Below are 20916 nucleotides of genomic sequence, written 5' to 3' on the forward strand. Positions count from 1 at the left end.
AGCTGGGCCTGGCCCTCAGGAAAAAATGAGCAAAAAGCCACCCATTCCATTTGTAAGCCATATTTCAAGCAAAGGTCCACGTGCTTGGTCCTCATAGCTGGTCCAATAAGAACTTCAAGACACATTGTCTCCCCATGGGCTGACTGGATACGTCATTAATCAGGCGTGTTCCTCATTACATGACTTCACATCCTTTTACATTTTAAAACAATTATATTTTCTGTAACAAAAAAGTATTATTTATGAGGAAACAGAAAAATACATTTTATAAGAAAAATGTGTGCTCTGCAGTTTCTCTTCACTCCACTGTTTAAAAAGGCTAAATAAAAAAAATATGCAACATAGTGAAGGTCGAAGAGACGGAAACAGGAGGGCGTGATTTATTAACAAAGCCCATTCGTTGAAAGCTGGTAGGGAAGAGGAGCACATTCCATTCTAATCTTCAAGGGCAAAAACTGCAGTAAGCTGAGTCCACTAAAGCAAACTGAAATCACGTGGTTTTCTACAGTGCAAAAACACTTTTCAGCACATTTCTACTCTTGCAAAAAATACATGTTAATTCAGTACAATTATATGCTATTTTGAAAGTACAAATATATTGCATTCTATAGTGAGATTACATATTGATTAATCACATTTAAACATGGCTGTTTAGCATGTTTTTTTTTTTACATGAAAGCGCTTTTAAACTGAAAGCATTCTGACCAGGCCTTTTTTCATATTTTCACTTGTAGGTACCAAAAGTGTTAAACCTTTATAAGCATCTGATTCATGTTTTCACTTTTCATGCACCAAAATCTGCCACTTAAAAAGAATACATTTGACCAGGCCTTATGTCATGTTTTCATTTTGCTTGCGCCTAAATCTGCGTCATTTTAAATGCAGTCGGTCTGAAGCACAAAAATAAAGCAATGCCTAATCTTGATGAAATCTAGCTCTATCAGCCGTCTGGTGGGTTGTTGGCTTAGGGAGGAATCACAAAATATCTCTAGACTGAAGTTTTCTTCAAACTAAAACAACTTACATATATCTCCACCCAACACTAAATTAGAGGAGCAGGAAAAGCAAGTGAAATTACAGCACAACGAGCAACAAACACAGTTACAGGCTAAGTAACATTTCCCTTTAAATATTGTTTCCAGAGTGAAAAGTACATTTGTTGTTTAGGATTCTAGGTCTGTTTGAAGATAGGATATTGTAGGATAACTCTAGTGAATCCTAAATTCCCTTACCCACCCATCCATCTATCTATCCTTTCACCTGTTACTACTTTTACTCTTCTATCTTCCGTCCTTTCACCCTTCTGTCCATTTTGCCATCCTCCATTTATGTACCCTTTCACTGTTTCATCTATTTTCCTTTTTTATGTTATAAAGCTCTTTTTTATTGACTTTCTTTCAACTTAAAAATTCTAGCTGGCAGATACGATTGCCACATATTTAATCTATACGTAATTTGGATGCAGTCTCATGTATATGCATACTATGCTCTTCAGTAGCAAGCCACAATCGAAACAAAAGACCCTTACCTTGTGAACAGATTAAAGTGATCCCACTAAGGCCCCTACATTTTCTTGTGATTGTTCTGGCACCCTGTGGATTGGTAAATTGGTTCTTCTACTTCGAGCACCATTCACCCTAATTTTATGTACAGAGGCAATATCTGTCCTCCAGTGTCTAGTTATCTTAGCAAAAAGCATGCCTAATCCTACCAGAATCTATTCTTACCTCAAGACCTCAGTGTTTTCCGTGATCCCCAGTAGTGGCATCTTGGGAGAGAAGGTCTCTCCTGTACAATGGATAGTGAATGAATTATTTTGTGCCACTATGCTACAGTTAATGGACATGTTAATTTCTTCCACTCTCACTCAGCTTCTTGTACATTTCGGGGATTGTATTTTCTCCGTTTCTTCAGAGCTGGGACTGAAATAAGTTCTGTGTAAATATTTAAGATGCACCAGTCGCAACCTGGCTGATATAGCGAAATTACAGGGTGCAATTAGCGCATCCTTCAATCGGCTTTACTTAAGAAGCCTGGGTCCTTGTCCCATCTTGATCACAGGGCTGGCAAGTTGGACAGGGGTTGGAGATAAGGAAGCAGTATAGTGTCTAATCCTCAGCCTTACTCAATTTTTACATAGTTAGTTGTGCCTCCAGTGGTCTGTACTACAGGTGTGTCAACTAACTTGGTTTCGTAAGCCTCAAGTGCGTGCTTTAATTTGGGTGTCTATTAAACTGGGGGGCATATTTATCAAATTTTCACGCGACCCAGCAAGCCACCTTAATCCGCTGAGCTGCGTGAAAGGTAGAGGGCAGGAATACACCATATCTAACATTACGCGGCACATTCCTGCTCTCTGCCTGCTCTGGCGCACCATGTGCTGCCATCACCAACTCAGGCACCCTTGCACCATGGTGCAAGGGTGCCTGCGTTGTAGGCAGGATTGTTTTTGTGCATGAAGGAACACCTTCCTGCACATAAACCAATCCTCTGAGACATTTTCCTCTTCCTGTGTGTGCTGCAGAATGCAGCACATGCAAAAAAAGGAAAAAACGAGGAAAAATAAACATTTCTCCTCAAGGTGTAGAATTCCTAGGTTTGCCACTAATGGTAAATCTGGGAATGCATCAAAATCCATTAGTGACTACGTGGGAACACTCATGCACCACCCATGTAACGCCTCCATGGGACAGAGTAACGCAAGGCAGTGATTTGCTCTGCATTTACCAAGCCGCGCAGGGGCACGCAAAGTGGCCCTGCGTGGTTTGGTAAATACCATTCCATGTTTTGCGTTGCCCTTGCGCCCCATTGCAAGGCACAAGGGTGGCGCAAACCCATGATAAATATGCGTCTGGGTTTTGTGGACTTCGTATTCTGCCTATAGAGTGGCAAAAGACTTCATGTAATTTCCATTCCATAGCTTACCCAACTAGCATATTCCAATGTGATCCTACAACTTACATCCTTCTAATAGTGCCATGTGTCTAGGCCATAGTGTTGTTTCCTGTGAACACTTACCCTCCAATTGCATCCAAAGAAGGGCCTTCTACCAGAAATCTCTTGCAATCCTCGTTCATGTGGAAAGGACTTCAGTATAACGGATTTATAGAGAAGGTGTATTATACACATTTTCCTCCAACAAATTTCACTCAGCTTGAAAGGCTGACACCCACCCCACACCCCCTTATGACTTAATAGCCTTCTTTTTATATACATCAGTTGATTGGCCCAATAGTAAGTAGTAAAAGCATTTATATAGAACGGGAGCTCTTATCGAATGGAATCCTGTGGAGGGGTTGGGTATTGGGCGGGGTTGTTCTTCCAGAAGAAGCAGATCTTATATAAACAAATCCAAATGAGAAATTGTTTGAGGATATAATATGGGTACTTTAAAAAAAATGTATAGAATCTTAGGGTGTAGGATCATTATATATATGGCATTCATACTCAATACATTGATTGATAACCTGTTCCAGCCCTATGTATCTCTTTGAATCCCTTCCCATAAGGGTGTCCTGTATTGTTCCTTTCTCTCTCCCATCTACCCATCTTTTCACACTTCCATCCATTCATTTGTTCACCATTCTTTTCTTTCACCCTTTATTGCTACCTTTCACCTTTTCTTCCATTATTCCTTTCCCGTTTCTTTCATCGGTTTCGCCCCTCCTTCTTCCTCCCATTATTGTTTTCTTCTTTCTCTCATCCTTACTTTTTCTTTCTTATTTTTATTTCCCGTTCTCCCCTTTTCCATGTGTCCCTCCCTCAGTGTTTCCTCCATTTCCATCAGTTGTTTTCCTTTATTACCTTCACTGGATGTCTGCCCATCGCCCACACACCCTGTCATTATATTCAGTGGATGGCAACAGGGCTGCAAAATTGATTAATTTCCTTCATGCCCTCTTGTTTTTAGCAATAATGTACTAATGTATGAGGTATGTATTTAGTTTATGCAAATATGATTGCATAACGTAATTATATAGAAATATTATTTTGAAACCGTATTATCGTTATGTGGTGTTAAGGTAAGAGGTTAGTTGTGCATCATTCATTACTATGTGGCAGGCGACTCTATTTGGGACTGTGGAGCATGTAGCAGTCATGGGCATGTCGTACCCTGAGGAATATGACACAATCTAACAAGCGAGGAGAGGGGGCTAAATGTTTGCATTGCTTCCAACAGCAATAGTTTGTTACTTTTTTTCAGGGGAGGGTGGTTGTACCCAGACCTACATCGACAAAAGCATGTGAGGAACATCCACATTTTGCTAAGTAGGACAAATGACTGAAGTTCTGGGACTCTCTTTCAGGGGTAACTCAGTGGAGTGTTTCTGACCCACAAAGATACTTAGTAAATAGGTTTGAGAATGCTGCAAGAAGCATCCACACCTGTAAGTAGACTACAGCATGGTTTTGTGTCTGTGCACGTGTCTGTGTGCCTCACGCAATGGTGCAGCACTATTTAGTTACATCAAGGCTTATTCCTGCCTATGTACACTTATTAATACAATGCAAAGGTGTTAAGATAGGTGCACAGCTACCTTTTCTCATTTGATGATTTTATATTCAAAACAACTTCTATATGCACACTTTGATGACAACTTTGGCCTCTAAGTTTGTTATTACACACTCTTTATTTTCTATAGGCTGTTATTTCTTTGTAATACATTTTTGCATGCTTTGTCCAAAAGGAGCTATGAGGGTGGAGACACCCCAACAGTAAGTTGGAGGATATTCAGATTCAGATAGACCAATCTGAGCTGGTTTGCGTTATTTTGTATTAAGTCATCGGTTGTGCCTAATAAATAAGGCACTAGGGCAACCAACAGTCTACTAATATGTACCTCATACACCCACCTGAAAGGCCACTACATAATCCATCATTACCCCAAGAGGTAAGATCAAAGAGGAAAATTTCCAGAAGACACATATTGAGGTGTGGCCATGCTCCAAATATTATGCCTCTGGGTAAATCTGTGCTACAACTGACCTTCTTCAAGGTGTCAGTCCTAGCAGCCTCCTATACTGTTTGGTATGGCTTCTGGGTCTTTTGGCTCCTCTGTTCATGAGGCCACATTTAGGAAATCGGGTCCACCCCCTATCAGGCAAAGAAGACTGGAGCAGCAGCCTTCTGTACACCATTAATCCACTTACCTTCTTCAGTCTGATTTACATTTAGCAACCTCCAATGAGACAAGCTCTTTCAGCGATGCATCTTATCTTTGGATCTCTGACAGGCTGCCGGGGCATCCCAACGGTAGCGACTACTGTATGGCATCATGTTGCTTCTTCTGATCAATGACAAGAAGCAGCACCCACCACATAAGAATCACAGGTCTGCTCGGGGAGGGAGGTCATTACATGGCACTGCAGGGTGGGCATCAATGGGTGCCGAAATGAAAGAAACAAACAGGTTTCAGAGGGACTATGATGCATAGATGGTACTGTGAAATGTAATCGAGTGATAGAACCTTTGGTATTCTAAACATTTTCCAAATCTTATGAAAAAGAAGTGATGAAAGAAGTGAAATTTAAGAGCAAGACTCAATCAAATTCCATTGGAAATCATGGCTGCTCACTCAAGAGCTGTACACGGTTCCTGCTGTGCGAAGGAAATCATGACAGACTTTTCTTTATTTTTGTACATGTTTGAGATTGTACTATAGTAGTTTATTTAATATTTTCTGTTCCCCTTTTGAGAACTAAAGCTCTTTCTAAGTGAACACGTTTGTATGTATGTGCTGACGTCACCTTATCAGATAATCTTAGGTAAAACACCTACGTACGAGCTGTTGGAAATTAGCCATTTTATTTTGCCTGTTTTGCTGCGTAACTGGGCCTGCAGGCATTTTTGCATTGAATTGCTTCTGATTCTGCATAGAGGTCAGTTGGGCTGGGGCAGTTAACTGTACCATTCTGGTTAGAAGTCTGCTGCATTTGTGGTAATAAAATCATTTTGAGTTTGATCCAGATTCTGTCTATATTTCCTCTTGTAGTGTCCAAGGCACCACAACAATAAGGAATGCTTTTCTTCAACATGTTAATATTCACGTTTATCCCATTCAAGTTATTCACAAAATCTCTACCTCTACCCTGAGGAACAACATTGGATGCACTATTTGCCTGTGCACTTATTCCTTTCATGTTCAACTTTGCACCATCACCAAAATCCAAACCTAAATCCATCACCTGATTTGTACCATTTCTCTGGAAATGCTCTGTCTGCACAATCATTAATTTGTCCTTCAAGTTCCTCTGCTTTGCCTGGAAGAAATCACTTCAGTACTTTACATATTAAAAAATCCCATTGATAGTCTTAGTCTGCCAACAAATCACACTCTGCTGTATATGAGAACTAAGCTCCAGACATAAACCCAACACAAAAACCCATATGAATTTGCTACCCTGCTAATGCACTCTTTTGTCAGATGTCTGCCTCCACTATAATTTCTATAAATCTGCATTAGCCTCTCACAATAAGCATGCTCTAATTCTTTTGCCTCCTGATTAGCTCTCATGATCTTTGACCTATTCACCCCTTTCTCTGAAACTTTCTTCTTCAAATGCATAATCACTTCCTTGTACTTTTCCATGACAACAAGAGCTGGACACTTATGAAAAGTTACTCTTTTAGGTCCCTCAGTTGGCCACTTCACAGCCATTTTGTACCAATTCCACAAATCCTCAGGGACAATAATTTCAAACAACATATTCAGATCTATCCAAGGCACCTTTGTAATCGTCACTAGTCTCTCCACTTTTGTATACCATTTACCTTAATTGGCCCTAAGCTTTGGAAAGTTTGTTGTAAATGCAAGATCAGAGCTCTGCCAAGGAACATGCACATAATCACCTACATGCACTTCTAGCAAAGGAGATGAAGATGCACCCGCTCCCATTTTTGGCTCTTTCGTACTCTCCTTCGCTTATTTTCCTGGTCCAGTCTTTTTTGCCTTGCCACCTCCTTTCATACTCCACTTATCTTTGCTTTTTCCTAAATTCTGACCACTCTTTTATTTTGTTAATGAGTTCTTTAATATGTGCTCTTATAGTCAGTGAGCTCATTTAATTCTTAATCTATTCAGCAATTTCTGCGCCACTCTTTCCTTTTTATAAAGGTCAATGCTATATTCTCCCACCAAATCTTCAAACCTAGTGAATCTTCACATGCACATCTCGATGCTTCTTTGTTTAGATATCTCAATTTATCTTCATTATATGTAGTCAGTATTTCTATGCCAATTGTACCCTCTATAATTTGCGCAAATTCAGCTTTCAATTCAAGAATATTAATTTCTCTCCTTTTCGGTTCACTTGATTGCTTTGTAGGTACAGTTGTAACTGTACCAATAATAGAAGTAGCTGCATCAACAGTAGGTGTAATAACATTAGTAGTAACAGTGCCACTAGTACTGGCTTCATTTTTAGGGCGGCGCAGTTGGCATGCCCAAATATTTACCCGTATTCGGCTGTTCTGCCAACGTATCTTAAAGCGCTCTGAATATTGTATTGTATTGTATTGTAGGTAGTACTTGTATAGCGCACTGTCATCTATGCCTGATCATTACTGGAAGAGAGAAATACGATCTATTGCTGGCCTAATCCCTGGGGAACAACCAGGTTTTCAATTTTTTCCTGAAAAGTAGTAGATTCTCAGTCTGTCTGAGGTCGATCGGCAGTTCATTCCACAGCCGCGGAGCTGAAGGCTTGACCTCCCATCCTGGTTCTTCTAACTTAAAGGATACACACCAGATTTGCGAAGCAGAGCGAAGATTTCTAGATGGAGTATACCATGTGAACTTGCTCTGCAATGGCCTTGGTCCCATTCCATGTGTTGCCCTAAAAACCAGGCACAGTGACTTAAACTGTACTCTCCGCAGAATTGGAAGCCAGTGAAGATCCCTCAAAGCTAAAGAAGCAGAGGACTTGCGATGTCTATTTAAGGCTAGCTTCGTAGCCAAAGTTTGAACTCTCTGTAGTTTCCTTATCAAGGTAATAGGGGCCCCAAGCATCAGGGCATTACAGTAATCTAGTCTGCTCAGAATAGAGCTTCTCACCACCTATTTGTAAAACATTATATGGAGAGGGACTTAAGTACTACAAATCAGTTCAAAATCTGTCTTCCTCATCTGAATCATTCTGTATGTTTCTCTTTTCCTCTCTCGTTTTTGATTTAATCATTCCCAATATTAATTGTTTCTGGTTTGTCTCATTTACAATAGCCGGAAACACACCCACCCAGAGCATTGTATCCTCTTTTCATGCTCTTTTCTGTGTTCCCCATCTGGTATCTAGCCATTAGTTCCGAATTTTTAACCTGGCTTTTAATTTTCTTCCTTTCTCAATCGCTGCACGATCGCAATCATCAGTGCTACAAACTTTAGAGGTCTAGGTTGTGGTTGTCTTTCATGCATCATGCCCTCCATATACTTAAGCTTTCTCACATTACAAGTAACCCTCTAAAGGAAATTGCATGTTCTTATCGTCAAATGTGATCTCATTGCATTCTTTTAACCACATACATATATGGAGTCCTAAATTTAACATACTTTTATAAGCAGGAGAATCTTCTAAATTAATTTTCTCTCCCTCAATCCTAGGATCTTCAAACGTTTTCAATGCAGCAAACATTTTTACTCCATCCATCCTATACAGTACTGGTAAATGTTTACGACAAAACTTTTCCCCCCGCGGTCGTTACAGCAACTGCGTTGTGATTCCGCATACCATTACTCCGCAAGTCGGAACAACTACTTGTGGAGGGGGGGTGACGGGGGGGGGGTTGTTGGATTTAAAATCCAACACCTTCCCTAGTGTCCGCACAGACTGGAGTTGGAATAGTACATTATACTATTCCAACATCCAGCGCTCCCCTCCACAAGTCGTTGTTCCGACTTGTGGATTAATGGTATGCGGAATCACAACCGCATTGTGATTCCCTGCGGGGAAAAAGACTACGGGATGACGACATAGATTCACAGTATCACGTGATATAAACAATGATAAATATCAACAGCATGAAGAACAACCATTTGCAGTATGAACCACAGCAGCAGTCAGCCTATCACAGCGCAGCTCACTGCAATGATTCATCCATTGCAGTGTGGTTCCCTATTACGCAATGCTATGTTCTTGAAAACAGGAACATGCAAAGAAACAATGCAAACGGAAGTTCTTGTCTACATTGACACAAAATAAGAAACCGGAAAATTCAATCTCACTACAGAAGAGAATAATACAGTAGAATGTAATATCAATATCAATCCAGTACAATAAGTTTCCGACCAGCAACAATCCACCCTTGATCAGCGTGCTTATTTCTGTGCATCAAAGAATAAACAAACACTAATCTAGATTAGAATACATTCAATTGAGACTTTTCTCAAAATTCTGGAGAATCCCCCTAAGGGTGTGGAAATGTGACACCTCATAATAAATACTTCGATTTTTAAGGAAAATTCAACAAAATGAATGTATCTCCAGATATTTGATTTCAACGAATCTGTTTACTAGACCAAAGAAACCCCTCCCACCCCAACATAAAATCACTAAAATTCAATAATTTCAAAGCATTCAATCTCTGGAATACTATCACATTTGACAACAAAGTCTAAACAGATGCAATAATAATCTCTAAAAATCAAACTCAAAAATACTACAAAATCACGATATTAAGACTCGTAATAACCTGCAAATCATGACACCAAGAAAATCCACATGCATCAAACTACAAGTACCACAATGCACTCTGTCTAAGCCAGAATCCTTTTCAATGCATTTGCCTTATTGATACTCTCACTCCATTGCTCGAAGGCAGATTCAGGAACACCTTATCACTTCAAACAATCCAATTTGTGCAGAACATAGGAACCAAGAATGAACAAGCATTTGCAATGCAATAGGTCTCATATTTGTGAGACTTAGAGCTATTGGCGTTGTAAATGACAATGTCTTTACCCATGTGTTTTGGTTTGGAGTGGAGTGGACGCATAAAAAATAAGTGCAAGCGGATGACAGATGGATGAATAGGCGATCATGTAAATTGATAGGGGGTGAGTTTGGTGTCCCCAGCAGAGCTGCTGTCAAGCAGCAGACAGCGAGGAAGCGACAGACAGCCTGTATCTTTCAGGGGCACAAAGTGCAGACACACACCGAGGGAGGACAGGCATTTATAGAGAGAAAATTACAAATAAAGGAGGTCGATGCAGAATAACCCACTGGCTGCGTGGCTGCCATCAGACAGCTGTTGCTGCTGCTTCTGGTGTGCATAGCTGCCAAGGTTTGAGATTTCTTATGTCTGACATTTTCATAGATCTGTGCAGTTACGAGTGACATTCAAGACCAAATGTGTGACACTTAAAGTGACACTTTCTCACAAGCTAAATCAATCAATGAAGACAAGGTAAACCGGTAAATATTCGAAATGACACCCATTTGAGCAACAAGAAACTCTAACAAGTTCTTGAAGCTGCTGCAAAGGAATGGAATGGAAGGGCACTCTAACCTGCTCATGTGTGTCGAGGAGGTCAGAAGGTCTTCCTCTAATTTAACTCAGCGAGCACCCGGGCGGTAGAAGCAATTCCTGGAGGCCCGGCTGGGCAGGGAGAAGCTTGAAGTCTTGGGGCAGGGCAACAGCACTGCAGCAGGGGGAGGAGTGGTGGGCCCTGTTGTCAGTGCGCATGATGGTTTGGCCGGCCGTCTTAGGACGGCCAAACCGTCATGCGCACTGACATCTCTCCAACGCAGCTGTGTTGCTGGGTAGAGAGATCAGCAGGCACAGCCTCCCAATGGAGCGCAAAACAAGCCTGCTCCACCCAATCCCGACATTGCTCTCATGGTGAGAGCAACCTCTGGATTGGCCGCAGGGAAAGCTGGGAACTTCATCTTGTTCCTAGAGGAGAAGACCGGCGTGCAGAAGACTGGCAGGTTAAGTTTAAAAATAAATTGTTATATACTTTCAGCCCCCTCACACTGCTCTTCCCCGCACTGCCCCGCAACATTTCCCTTACACCAGCAGCTACTGCTCTTACCACTTTAAGTCCAGGTCCGGTGCCGCTTGCACAGTGAAACATAGTGCGGCTGCTTAAACCAGCCACTCTGTATTTCACGATTGTTCTGCCGAAAGGCAGCTGTGAATTTGTGCCGGTCCTGGTGATAGGGTGCATTTCCAGTTAACACATTAGGATGACCTGGGTGTTGTATGTCTAATTATAGCAAATAAGCTCAAAGTGCAGACACTTTATGGGAGAAGAACAGGAAGAAATAAAATAGTAAGCAGGAGAGCATTAAGACTTTATGGATAGTGACTGTTAGTACAACCTGTTGTGCAGAAAGGAGAAGCCCTGAGGATTTGTACTCTTTTTGCTAGACAGGTATTTGATGCATTTGAGAATAGGGCCTTCAATTCCAGTGTGACTCACCTATAAAAACAATAACTTATGGTTGCCAGTGTTAAATCCTAATGAGAGGTAAGTAAAGAGGGCCTGTTGATGGTTAGAATTTACTGTGTTCTTGATGTCATTCTTGACTAGAGTAAGTGCCTATTTCGTCTCTCTTGCAGGAGCTGATTTACAGGCCCAATGCGCCTTCGGCGCATCACTTTTTAAACGCACCGCGAAGCAATGGGCTTGCCCATATTTGCAAGGCCATGTAAAGTCACCCTGTGTGACTGTCATGGCCTTGTAAATATGGGTCCCTTTCACGCATTACTCTAAGTGAAAGGGGAGTTCCATGAGTATTGCTGTAGGTGTTCCCATGCAACATCCATGGAACTTAAAGCATTCCCAGATTTACATCATTTTGTAAAACTGGGAATGCGTCAGAATTCTATGCCTCCCCAAGGGAAGCATAGGAATGGCGCAATGAGGAGAAATACATTTATTTGCATTCTGCAGCATGCATAGAAATAGGAAAATGCCATTAATTATTGTTTTTGTGCAGGGAGATGTCCCTTCCTGCACAAAAGCAATCATCCCTGTATCGCAGGCACCTTTGAAAAATGAGGCAAAGATATTGTTGTTATTATGATGCTTCCCTGTACTTTGAAAATGATGCAGCACAGCGCAGCTAAATGGCTTTCATCGCCGCATTGCGTCATTTTCTTGTAGATGAGTCCTGCAGGGTGGAAACTGGCCTGTGTGTCAAAGAGGTTGCTGGAGAAAATCCAGGATTTGTATGAAATATGCCCCCATAATGACCAAATTGAGGCATTCTTCCTCCTTGCCACCTCAAAGAGGCTCTTGCAGACCAAGCTACAGGGGATAAGGATTTACAGTCCCATGGTTTACTCAATTAACCTTTAGAACTAACATCTTGTCTGCATGTTCACATACAGGCTTTGTGCATACCTCTATTCTGAGCTAACTATGGCATGTGTGTAAGCACGTTTGTGTGCATTAACATTCCAAAAATTAAGTATGCTCAGTAATTATTCCAACGTTGTGAAGATGCACTACATAAGAACAAATCTGACTTCACGAATTCCTTGTTTTGTACTTAGTCCTTTGCTATTGACGGTCCAAAGAAAAGGCACAATAGCATCGTGTTGTCTGAGCTATATTGCTTGTTTTATATTCTATAATGAAATATGTGCCATTTGTGGTGCCACAGGAATATGTGAGAGTGTCTGAAGAAAAGTAACAAGAATCCTGCTAAGCCAATTAGTCTGTTAGCGTTGGAGAGATTGTTAAATATTTGCATTACCATTATGACAGTGCTTTGTTTGCTAAGCAATTCAGAGTAAAGTCATCACTTTTGGTTCAGAAAGGGGTAAAAGTTTAATTTAACTTTTACAGTATTTTTTCGTATATCTTCTCATTTACAGTGTTGGGCAGAGGCAGCTTGTCTGTCTTGCTCGCGCGTGGCTACGGAAAACAAAAATTCTAATCCTGGATGAAGCCACAGCATCCATAGATATGGAGACAGATAACTTGGTACAGTCCACAATCCGAAAGGAGTTCCAGGATTGTACGGTACTAACCATAGCTCACAGGTTGCATACCATCATGGATTCCGAAAGGTAAGTTGTTATGTTAACTTTGGCAATAGAAAGTCACAGCACTTCAGTTTATTTTAAATGCTGTTCACTTGTCAATTATAAAAGTCCAGACATTCAAAACCATTTCTTCATGTTATTTTTTCTTACTTTTCCAATTTGACAAGATGGGCACTATACATATCAATGTAATTTGCTCGATAATCCTTCTGGTTCTATCTTCTCATTTCACTTTCTCTCAATGGTGGGTGAAGCCATGCTCATTTAGCCAATGGCACACAATGTCCTGCACATGCCACATCTACTAAGTCTTTAAATCTAAGGACTTTTTAGCTTTGAAAGACCAAGCCATACTATATCAATGATGGTGAGAGGAGCTGAACTTTTTCATGCCAACGGAGCACAAAGCCCTGTCCGTGCACCAACCAAGGGCCAGATGTAAAACCGTTTTTTGCGGTCGCAAACAGGAGATCGGCCCATTTGCGACTGCAAAAAAAGGTCCTGGCTTGTACAAACGCTATTTAGCGAGTCACTGGTTCGCGAAATAGCATTTGCAACTCTCGCTATTAGGAAGGGGCATCCCTTCCTAATAGCGAGTGTCAATGCAATGTACTATTGTTTTGCAACCGCATTTGTGGCTGCAAAACACTTGCAGTTTACCACCTACTTCAAGTAGGCCACCAGCAGGCCACCTTCCCTGGTAGTGCTAGCCATTTCCAATGGGGTCGCAAATTGAGCTTGCCTCATGAATATTAATGAGGCATGCAATTTGCGACCCCATTGGGAATGGCGAACAGTGTCTTAGACACTGTTGGACATTCACTTTTGCGAGTTAAATATTTGGAGCCAGAAGGTGGTTGTGGAGGGGTCAAAGTAGAGCTACAGCTTGTGCTAAGGCTGCCCTCAGCAAATGCATCAACTTAAAAAACAAATTGAAACACATTCTTTACAGGATAATAAGCTGTTTCTTCTAAAAGTGGAATCATAAAAATGTAGGTCAGTGGGATTGTTTCCTGTTCAAACCTTGAGGAATTGCTGCACTCTCTAAATAGGACAACTTCTGAAAGGTAGGCGACAGTTACTATGGGGGGGTACCTTGGGAGTGATTACATTATGGGACTTAAGTCACTATTTATCACCTCAACAGTACACCTTTACTTCAGAGGTATATATTGCATTTCTAAATGTATGTCATCTCTATACACGCACACACACACAGAAAGATGTTATTACAATTCCTAACTACAACATCGCTTTCTATGTTTTTTAACATAAAATAAGATGTCCATTGCTGTGTGTGGCGTGAAGTTGGACAGGCCCTGCAGCCACCTCTTCATTGCACACGGCTTCGACCGAATGCGGCATGGGTTTAGGTGCAGGGCCTGACCTGCAGCCAGACCTCCCACAAGTGCTCAACCTCCTGTAGGTGCCCAACCACCTGCAGGCCACCCAACAACTGCCATGCACGATCAGGCCTGAAGCCAACCCTCCCCTGGGTCAATCCCTCCCCCCCCCCCCACAGTGCACCTCCCTCGGCGATCGCATGCTGGGCTAAAGGCCTATTAATCTAATCTATACTTTTTAGTTCATTTCAAGAGTTTGGGCATTATACTTTTGAGTAGAATAACATTATTTTGTTGTGTTTCATCTTTTGTTTTAGATTTTTGAGGGAGACACTGTGACTTTTCCTCAATTCAAATTGCATTTTTCTCAGATTATGGCTGTTATGACGTAGATTGAGAGAGAATCATTTAATCGACAAGTTTTTGTATAGGACTGGGCCTGGTGAGAGGAATAATAGCATTCCAACTATATATAAGGATATGGCTGTAGTTATGAAGAATGACCCTTGTGGCATTGTGGGGAGGTTCATTTATCATAGCTGCAGAAATGTATTTAGTCTCTCTTCCATGTAAAGTAAATTTGAGGTTGAGAGTCTATATTAGGATTAAGGGATAAAATGTGAATGGAATTCAGGGAGTAGTGAATCATACCAGGGTCTAGGATTTCAATAAGGACAGACTTGGTTATTATAATATTCTGTTAAGAAAAAACAAATATGAAGAGTTTAAGGTAATGTGTTAGAAATTGAGGTAATTTGTTTATGAATGTTGATATTTTTCCACCTGGGTGGTATAGCGTTCTTCCTAGCCTCGGTACTCATAAATGAATAGCCATACACTGAACTTGGTATTAAATGTCTTTATTCCTCTACTTGTAACTGCAAACTCAACATTCTAAACATGAACTCTATCCACCACACCCAAACACTTACCTTACACAGTTCTATGGCCTCCATCAGGAACCGATAGGGTCCCATCATCGCTAACCCAAGACACTACATCTCCCCTTGTTAATGAAAAAAAAACCTGATATATATATATATTTTTTTTTTCTAAAATGTAAGTTCCTTGAATGCCTGTCAAGGCACAGAAACAGACACATACCTCAGTAGATGCTTGATGAGTTTATTGCTGTTGCTTGGTCACCTTAACGCGTTTCAGCCGCAGCCTTGATCACACAAATGCGGTGGCACCATTATTGGAGGCTATTTACATATGGTGAGCATGAAACTAAATAAAATATTTTTCCTTCTCTTCTTTTCTGTACATAATAATCTGTGTATTTATAGTTCATTATTTACTTCATCTGCGCACTCCACAACGTGGACGAGGTGCAGTGCAGACCTTTGGTCTCTATCCTCATTCGCATTCTGACCCGTAGGTCGGGACCCATATCTCTATAAAGAACAAGACCGCGCAGAACTCCGATTACATTAATACAGCTTCTACTTTTCAGGTAGGATATCGGTATCCTTTTTGTACCTTAATGAGGGGTGGCAACTTTCTTTTCTTTGCAAAGTCCTAAAGCACAGTGTGGGCATGCATCTTTACCCATTTATAATTTCGGTCACGGCCATCGACTGAATATTCCATCATAGCATTTTGACTTAAGGGCCTCCGGAATTGATATGTGTTATCAGCCACAATCATTGAAGGTTCTTTAAACATCCATAATCATCATAATTTTCCACCATTTACGGCTAACAATCGGCTGTCCCCCTGTATCTGTTAAGGTTTCATTAGTAACAAGTACATGGCTTCCTGATGAAGGCGCATCGCCAGAACGTGCGTAGGACACAGATTTTCAAGAGCCATGCCACATATGATTGTTCTCTAATGAAATTAATTGATTTTGTATAATCCATGTTCCTTCTTTCAGAAAAATATATAAATCTTGTATGATACTCTTAGATACTGTGTACTAAAGGGTACTGTGTAAATGTATCAGCATGTCTGAATATTTACTTTAGGAAACATGGATATTCAATGTAGTTGAATGTATTAAATCCACTATCATTGTACACACTGTATAATTGTATTTAAGGAGAAAACGTTTCTATCTGTTCTCTGTTTTCTATTTATAATAAGATAAAAATTGTCTATATAAATAAAAAATATTTTTGATACTTTGGTAGATTTTTATATCGCAGACAAGATTAGTGTCTTGACACAATATCTTATGGTATAATTCTTAAACAGGACCTGTCTAATATATGTTACATCACATTTCTTTCAAGCAGGTCTTATACCAATTCATATTGAACTAAGTCGTGAGATATAAATCAAACAATTATTGATCAAAGCACGGGAGCAATACTTCTAAGGAACCCCGAAAAGAAGGTTTAGAAAGAAGTTGGAAACATCCAAAGAATTGCCCAAAGTTGTGCAGTCTATATTCTGGGTTCTCTTCTTATAAACAATTTGTGTAAATCCTCTTCCATATTCAATCCATTAGGGAATTTTGAATCTAAGTTGAGGATATACATACTCTCCAGTCATCGTAGGACTTTTACCCTATCCCCCCCCCTCATTGAATTGGGTATAGTATCAATCACAAAATAGGACATTTGGGTCAAATCACTCGGATGGATTTTGGCACAGTGCCTAGCCACTGGGTAGGTGACTGGGATTTAGGGACGGATGCAGTCAGGGCTCCTCTACAGTCTCTATCAAACTAGTCTCATTTGTGAAATCAGGAACTGGCGATGATGAGGCAGATGCCTGAAGTGTGAAGAATGTCTTGACATGGACATTCCAGGACTGAGAGCTGTCAACATGTGTCTTTCACTAGTCACAACTTTGAGGGCTCCAGCATCAAAGGGAGCATATGATTTGTGTTTTCTCTGTTGCAGCACCAATATGTGATCTCCGTAATTAAAAGTATACTTCTGGGCATTTGAACGCTTGCCAGCATATACTTTCATCTTTTACTTATGGCACAAGTTTGTTCAACAAAGTTCACCATCTGTTATAGATCTTCTGTTGGTCAATTGTGGTAACTTGGTCATTAAGGCGCTCCTGAACGTCAGGGTGGCAGGACTTTGAGCTGTTGTTGAATTTTGAGTTATCCGGTAAGCTCAAAGAGCAGCATGGAGAACGGGATTCAGTTCAAGCTTTACCAATGTAGCACGCTGTACGGTCTTTTTAAGTGTGCTCATAAAGTGTTTGACAAGGCCATTTGCTTGTCGCCTAAGAGGTGTGCTTTTGTGATGCTTCACATTGAGATGATTAAGAAAGTCAAATCCAACATGTTAAAGGTATGTTGAGTTTTTGTGGGAGATAAGCAATTGCACAAATGATAGGCATTCAACTCTCTCTTCAAGATGAGGAAACCAAACTTGGATTCACAAAGCTTATTTAGTGCCAAAAATTCCAGGATGTCCTTCATGGACCACGTCAATTACTTTTTGTCGCAGACTCTCCGGTAACACAATTCTCGAACCTCGTAAGATAATACCTTCTTGAGTAACGAACAGTTCCTCTTTCACATTTTGAAGTTCAGATATACGCGGTCACGTGTGAAAGATCAAATGTGCTGTTTCCAGGATTGATGTGCAATAATGTCTTCAAATATCAACAGGTCATTATCTTTGCTCGATGCAGTAGTTAATTGTTCCAATGAAATAGCGTCAGGTGTACTGGATTTTATGATAAAGTTAATGTAGGTTTCAGCCACTTTCGAATGGGTACCATGGCAATGTACTGGCACTCGTGAAAAGTAGTCAGCAGGGTTTTGATCTTTCCCTGGTCGGTGCACAATAGTGTAGTCAGATTCCTGTAGTCACAAGCACCAACATTCAATTCTAGAAGGCATCTTGGCTTTTAGGTTGCCAAAGATTGTAAGCAATGCTTGATGATCTTTTGAGTGAAAGGTTTTCCATATAAGAATACCTGAAAATGTTCACAAGCCCACACCACTGCTAAACTTTCTTTCTTAGGTTGTGAATAGGCATGTTCAGTTTGTGACAAACTTTTACTTGCATATACCATAATATGTTTTTGATCTTTTGGGTGTCCACTGTGTTGGGCAAGGATTGCGCCCAACCCGATCATACTTGCGTCAGCAACAACTTCTGTATGAAGCTGCGGATCAAAGCTGGCAAATTCCGTGGTATTCTCAATTACAGGATTGATTTTCTTAAAACTTTGTTCACATTTGTGTGACCAGTAAAATTAAGCATTTCTTTTTGTGAAGTCTTTTGAGCGAGCACTTACTGTGACAAAGTCACATATGTATCTGTAACAGTAACTGGCTATGCCAAGGAATGAATATGATATGGTAAGATCTTGTGGGCGATTGGTGGATGACAAAGCTTGTACTTTAGCTGGATTCGGCATCGTACCCCAATTAAAAAAGATATGGCCAAAGAATTTGAGTTTTGTTTTGTGGAACTTTCATTTCTCAGAATTCAATGTTAAACCTGCATTAGCAAGAAAATGACAGGCTTGTGTGAGAGCTTTATCATGCTCCTTTTGGGTATTTTCTCATCATTGTCATTGAAAGCATTCATGACAGGTTGTATGATATGTCGAATGACATCTTGAAAAAGCTCAGCAGCTGATGACACACCAAAACTTAATTGTTTATATCTGAACAAACTAATATGGGTAGAGAAGATGATAAGTTACCTACAATGTTTCTTCGAGTTCTAATTGATGATATCCAAGGTGATGTCCAAGGTGAGAAAAAGTATGGCACCATTTAGCTCTGTGATCATAGTTGACAATGCGTGGACCGAGGAGTTGTTCTCTTTCAATTGCGGTGTTGGCTTGACGCATATCAACACAGATGCACACAGCTCCTTCACTGTCCTTTTTGGGCACTCCCACTATGGGCATAACCCAAAGAGTTGAACCAGTAGATCGCTCAGTGATATAATGCTTTAGTAATGTCTCAAGCTCATTTCCAACAACTTGTTGTAGATGTAATGCAATTTGTCTATGTCTTTGAGCAACAAAATGAATGTCCTCATTGATATACAGTTGCACTTTCATGGTCCTACATTTTCCTAATGCATGAAACAATGATGGGAACTGATTTACTGTTTCATGACGAGCATTCATGTTGTAGTTCTCAGATATGAGTCCCATATCAGCAGCAGTATTGCAACTGAGAAAGCAGACACTTCTCGCAGTAACTTGAAGTACATGAATGGGTGCTTGTACTTGTCTTTTTATGTTTCGTGGGTGCTACGAATGAATCATGACTCTTTAATGGCATTGATGAAGCCCATGTATAAATTTTAGTCTTTGATGGCGTGAGACGGAGCAATGGAGACAGTTCATTGTATTTCTCCTCACACATAATGTTTATCGACGCACCACTGTCAATAATAAAAGGTATGGAGCAACAGTTTACTTTTAGTGTGACTCTCGAACAATGTTTGAATTACTTTTATGATTTTACTCTTCGACTTCCTTTGACCCAAATTTTCCTTTGCATGCAACCAGACCGACACGTGCAAGGTTTTCTGAAGTGAACATCAGTATCACACATCAGTCTTCCTCACTGCCACCTGAAAATGAAACTGAAGTACTTTTGCACGACGATTTATATGATGGTTGACTTTGTTTAGTGTCGATTTGCCTCAGCTGATGTTGCCGTTTGGCCTTGTGGGCGTGCATAGAACGTCGCTTCTGGAACGTTTGGGCGTCCTTTTTGTTTTCTCGTTGTAATGCACTTAGCTTTCCCTTCGCCTTGCAAACCATTACAAAATGGTTCTCCTTCCCACTGCTTTTGCATACTTGTCCAATGGCGGACATTTACCTACGTGTGGAAACGAATATCCACATCTAAAGCTCAGTTTCTTTTTCTTTGAAGACATCACCTTGTGTCCTTCAGCTTTGTGTTTCTGCTTACATTTCATGTTCATGACTGATTGACTCTGGGCACCTCCGGCCTCCATGTCAGCAGCTTGTCAATCTGCACGTTTATCAGCTCTGCCAGTCATGAGAAGTCGCTCCAGACTAAGGGTTTCTCTCAGCATTCGGCGTCTGAATAAATCTGACAGACATCCATCAATAACTCTGAGATTTATAGCATCTTCATCATTCATTTACCGTATTTGATGAGTATATCAAGTCTCTCAACAAATTTGATGACTGTTTCACCAGCTTTCTGTTGAAAATATATCTTTTATAATCGACATTCGGCATTGAATTGAACTTGAGATTCAACACTTCTTTGATTTGATGATCTGTGACTTTGTCAGTTTGCCGCAGTTTCTTTATTACTTGTTTCACTCCTTCACGGGCAAGATTTTTGAGGTATTTGACAATCTTTTTGTTATTTGTTTCTTCTAGTGCATTGATGAAATCATCAATTGTTTCTAGCCACGCAGTTCATCTGTCACCAATATTTTGCTTTTTGGCAGTATTGTAGTGAGGCTGTAGGTTTAGGATTGCAGCAGCATAACCTGTGGAATTTTCTGCTGTCTAGAGGGAAGCTTGTTCTGGTAATGTCTGCTGCCTGCTTCTACTGGCACTTTCACCAAGCACTAACCGCGTGCTACCACCTGGGTCATTGCGCCCGCTCTCTGGCTGTAAGGCGCTGTCTTCTTCTTTAGCGGTGAGTAGCGGTTT

General features: G+C 40.6%; 1 protein-coding gene across 3 annotated transcripts in view; it reads left to right on the forward strand.

Moving 5' to 3' along the window:
- The window catches only part of LOC146805741 (ATP-binding cassette sub-family C member 2-like), a 417933-nt gene that overhangs the window by 395550 nt on the left and 1467 nt on the right, over window positions 1-20916 (forward strand). For all 3 annotated transcript variants that reach the window (XM_085623042.1, XM_085623044.1, XM_085623043.1), the window contains one exon: window positions 12821-13015. In XM_085623042.1, the coding sequence (XP_085479168.1) occupies window positions 12821-13015 (195 nt within the window). The remainder of the gene's footprint in view (window positions 1-12820; window positions 13016-20916) is intronic.

This window comes from Triturus cristatus, chromosome 8 (assembly GCF_964204655.1).
Source record: "Triturus cristatus chromosome 8, aTriCri1.1, whole genome shotgun sequence".
NCBI lineage: Eukaryota > Metazoa > Chordata > Amphibia > Caudata > Salamandridae > Triturus > Triturus cristatus.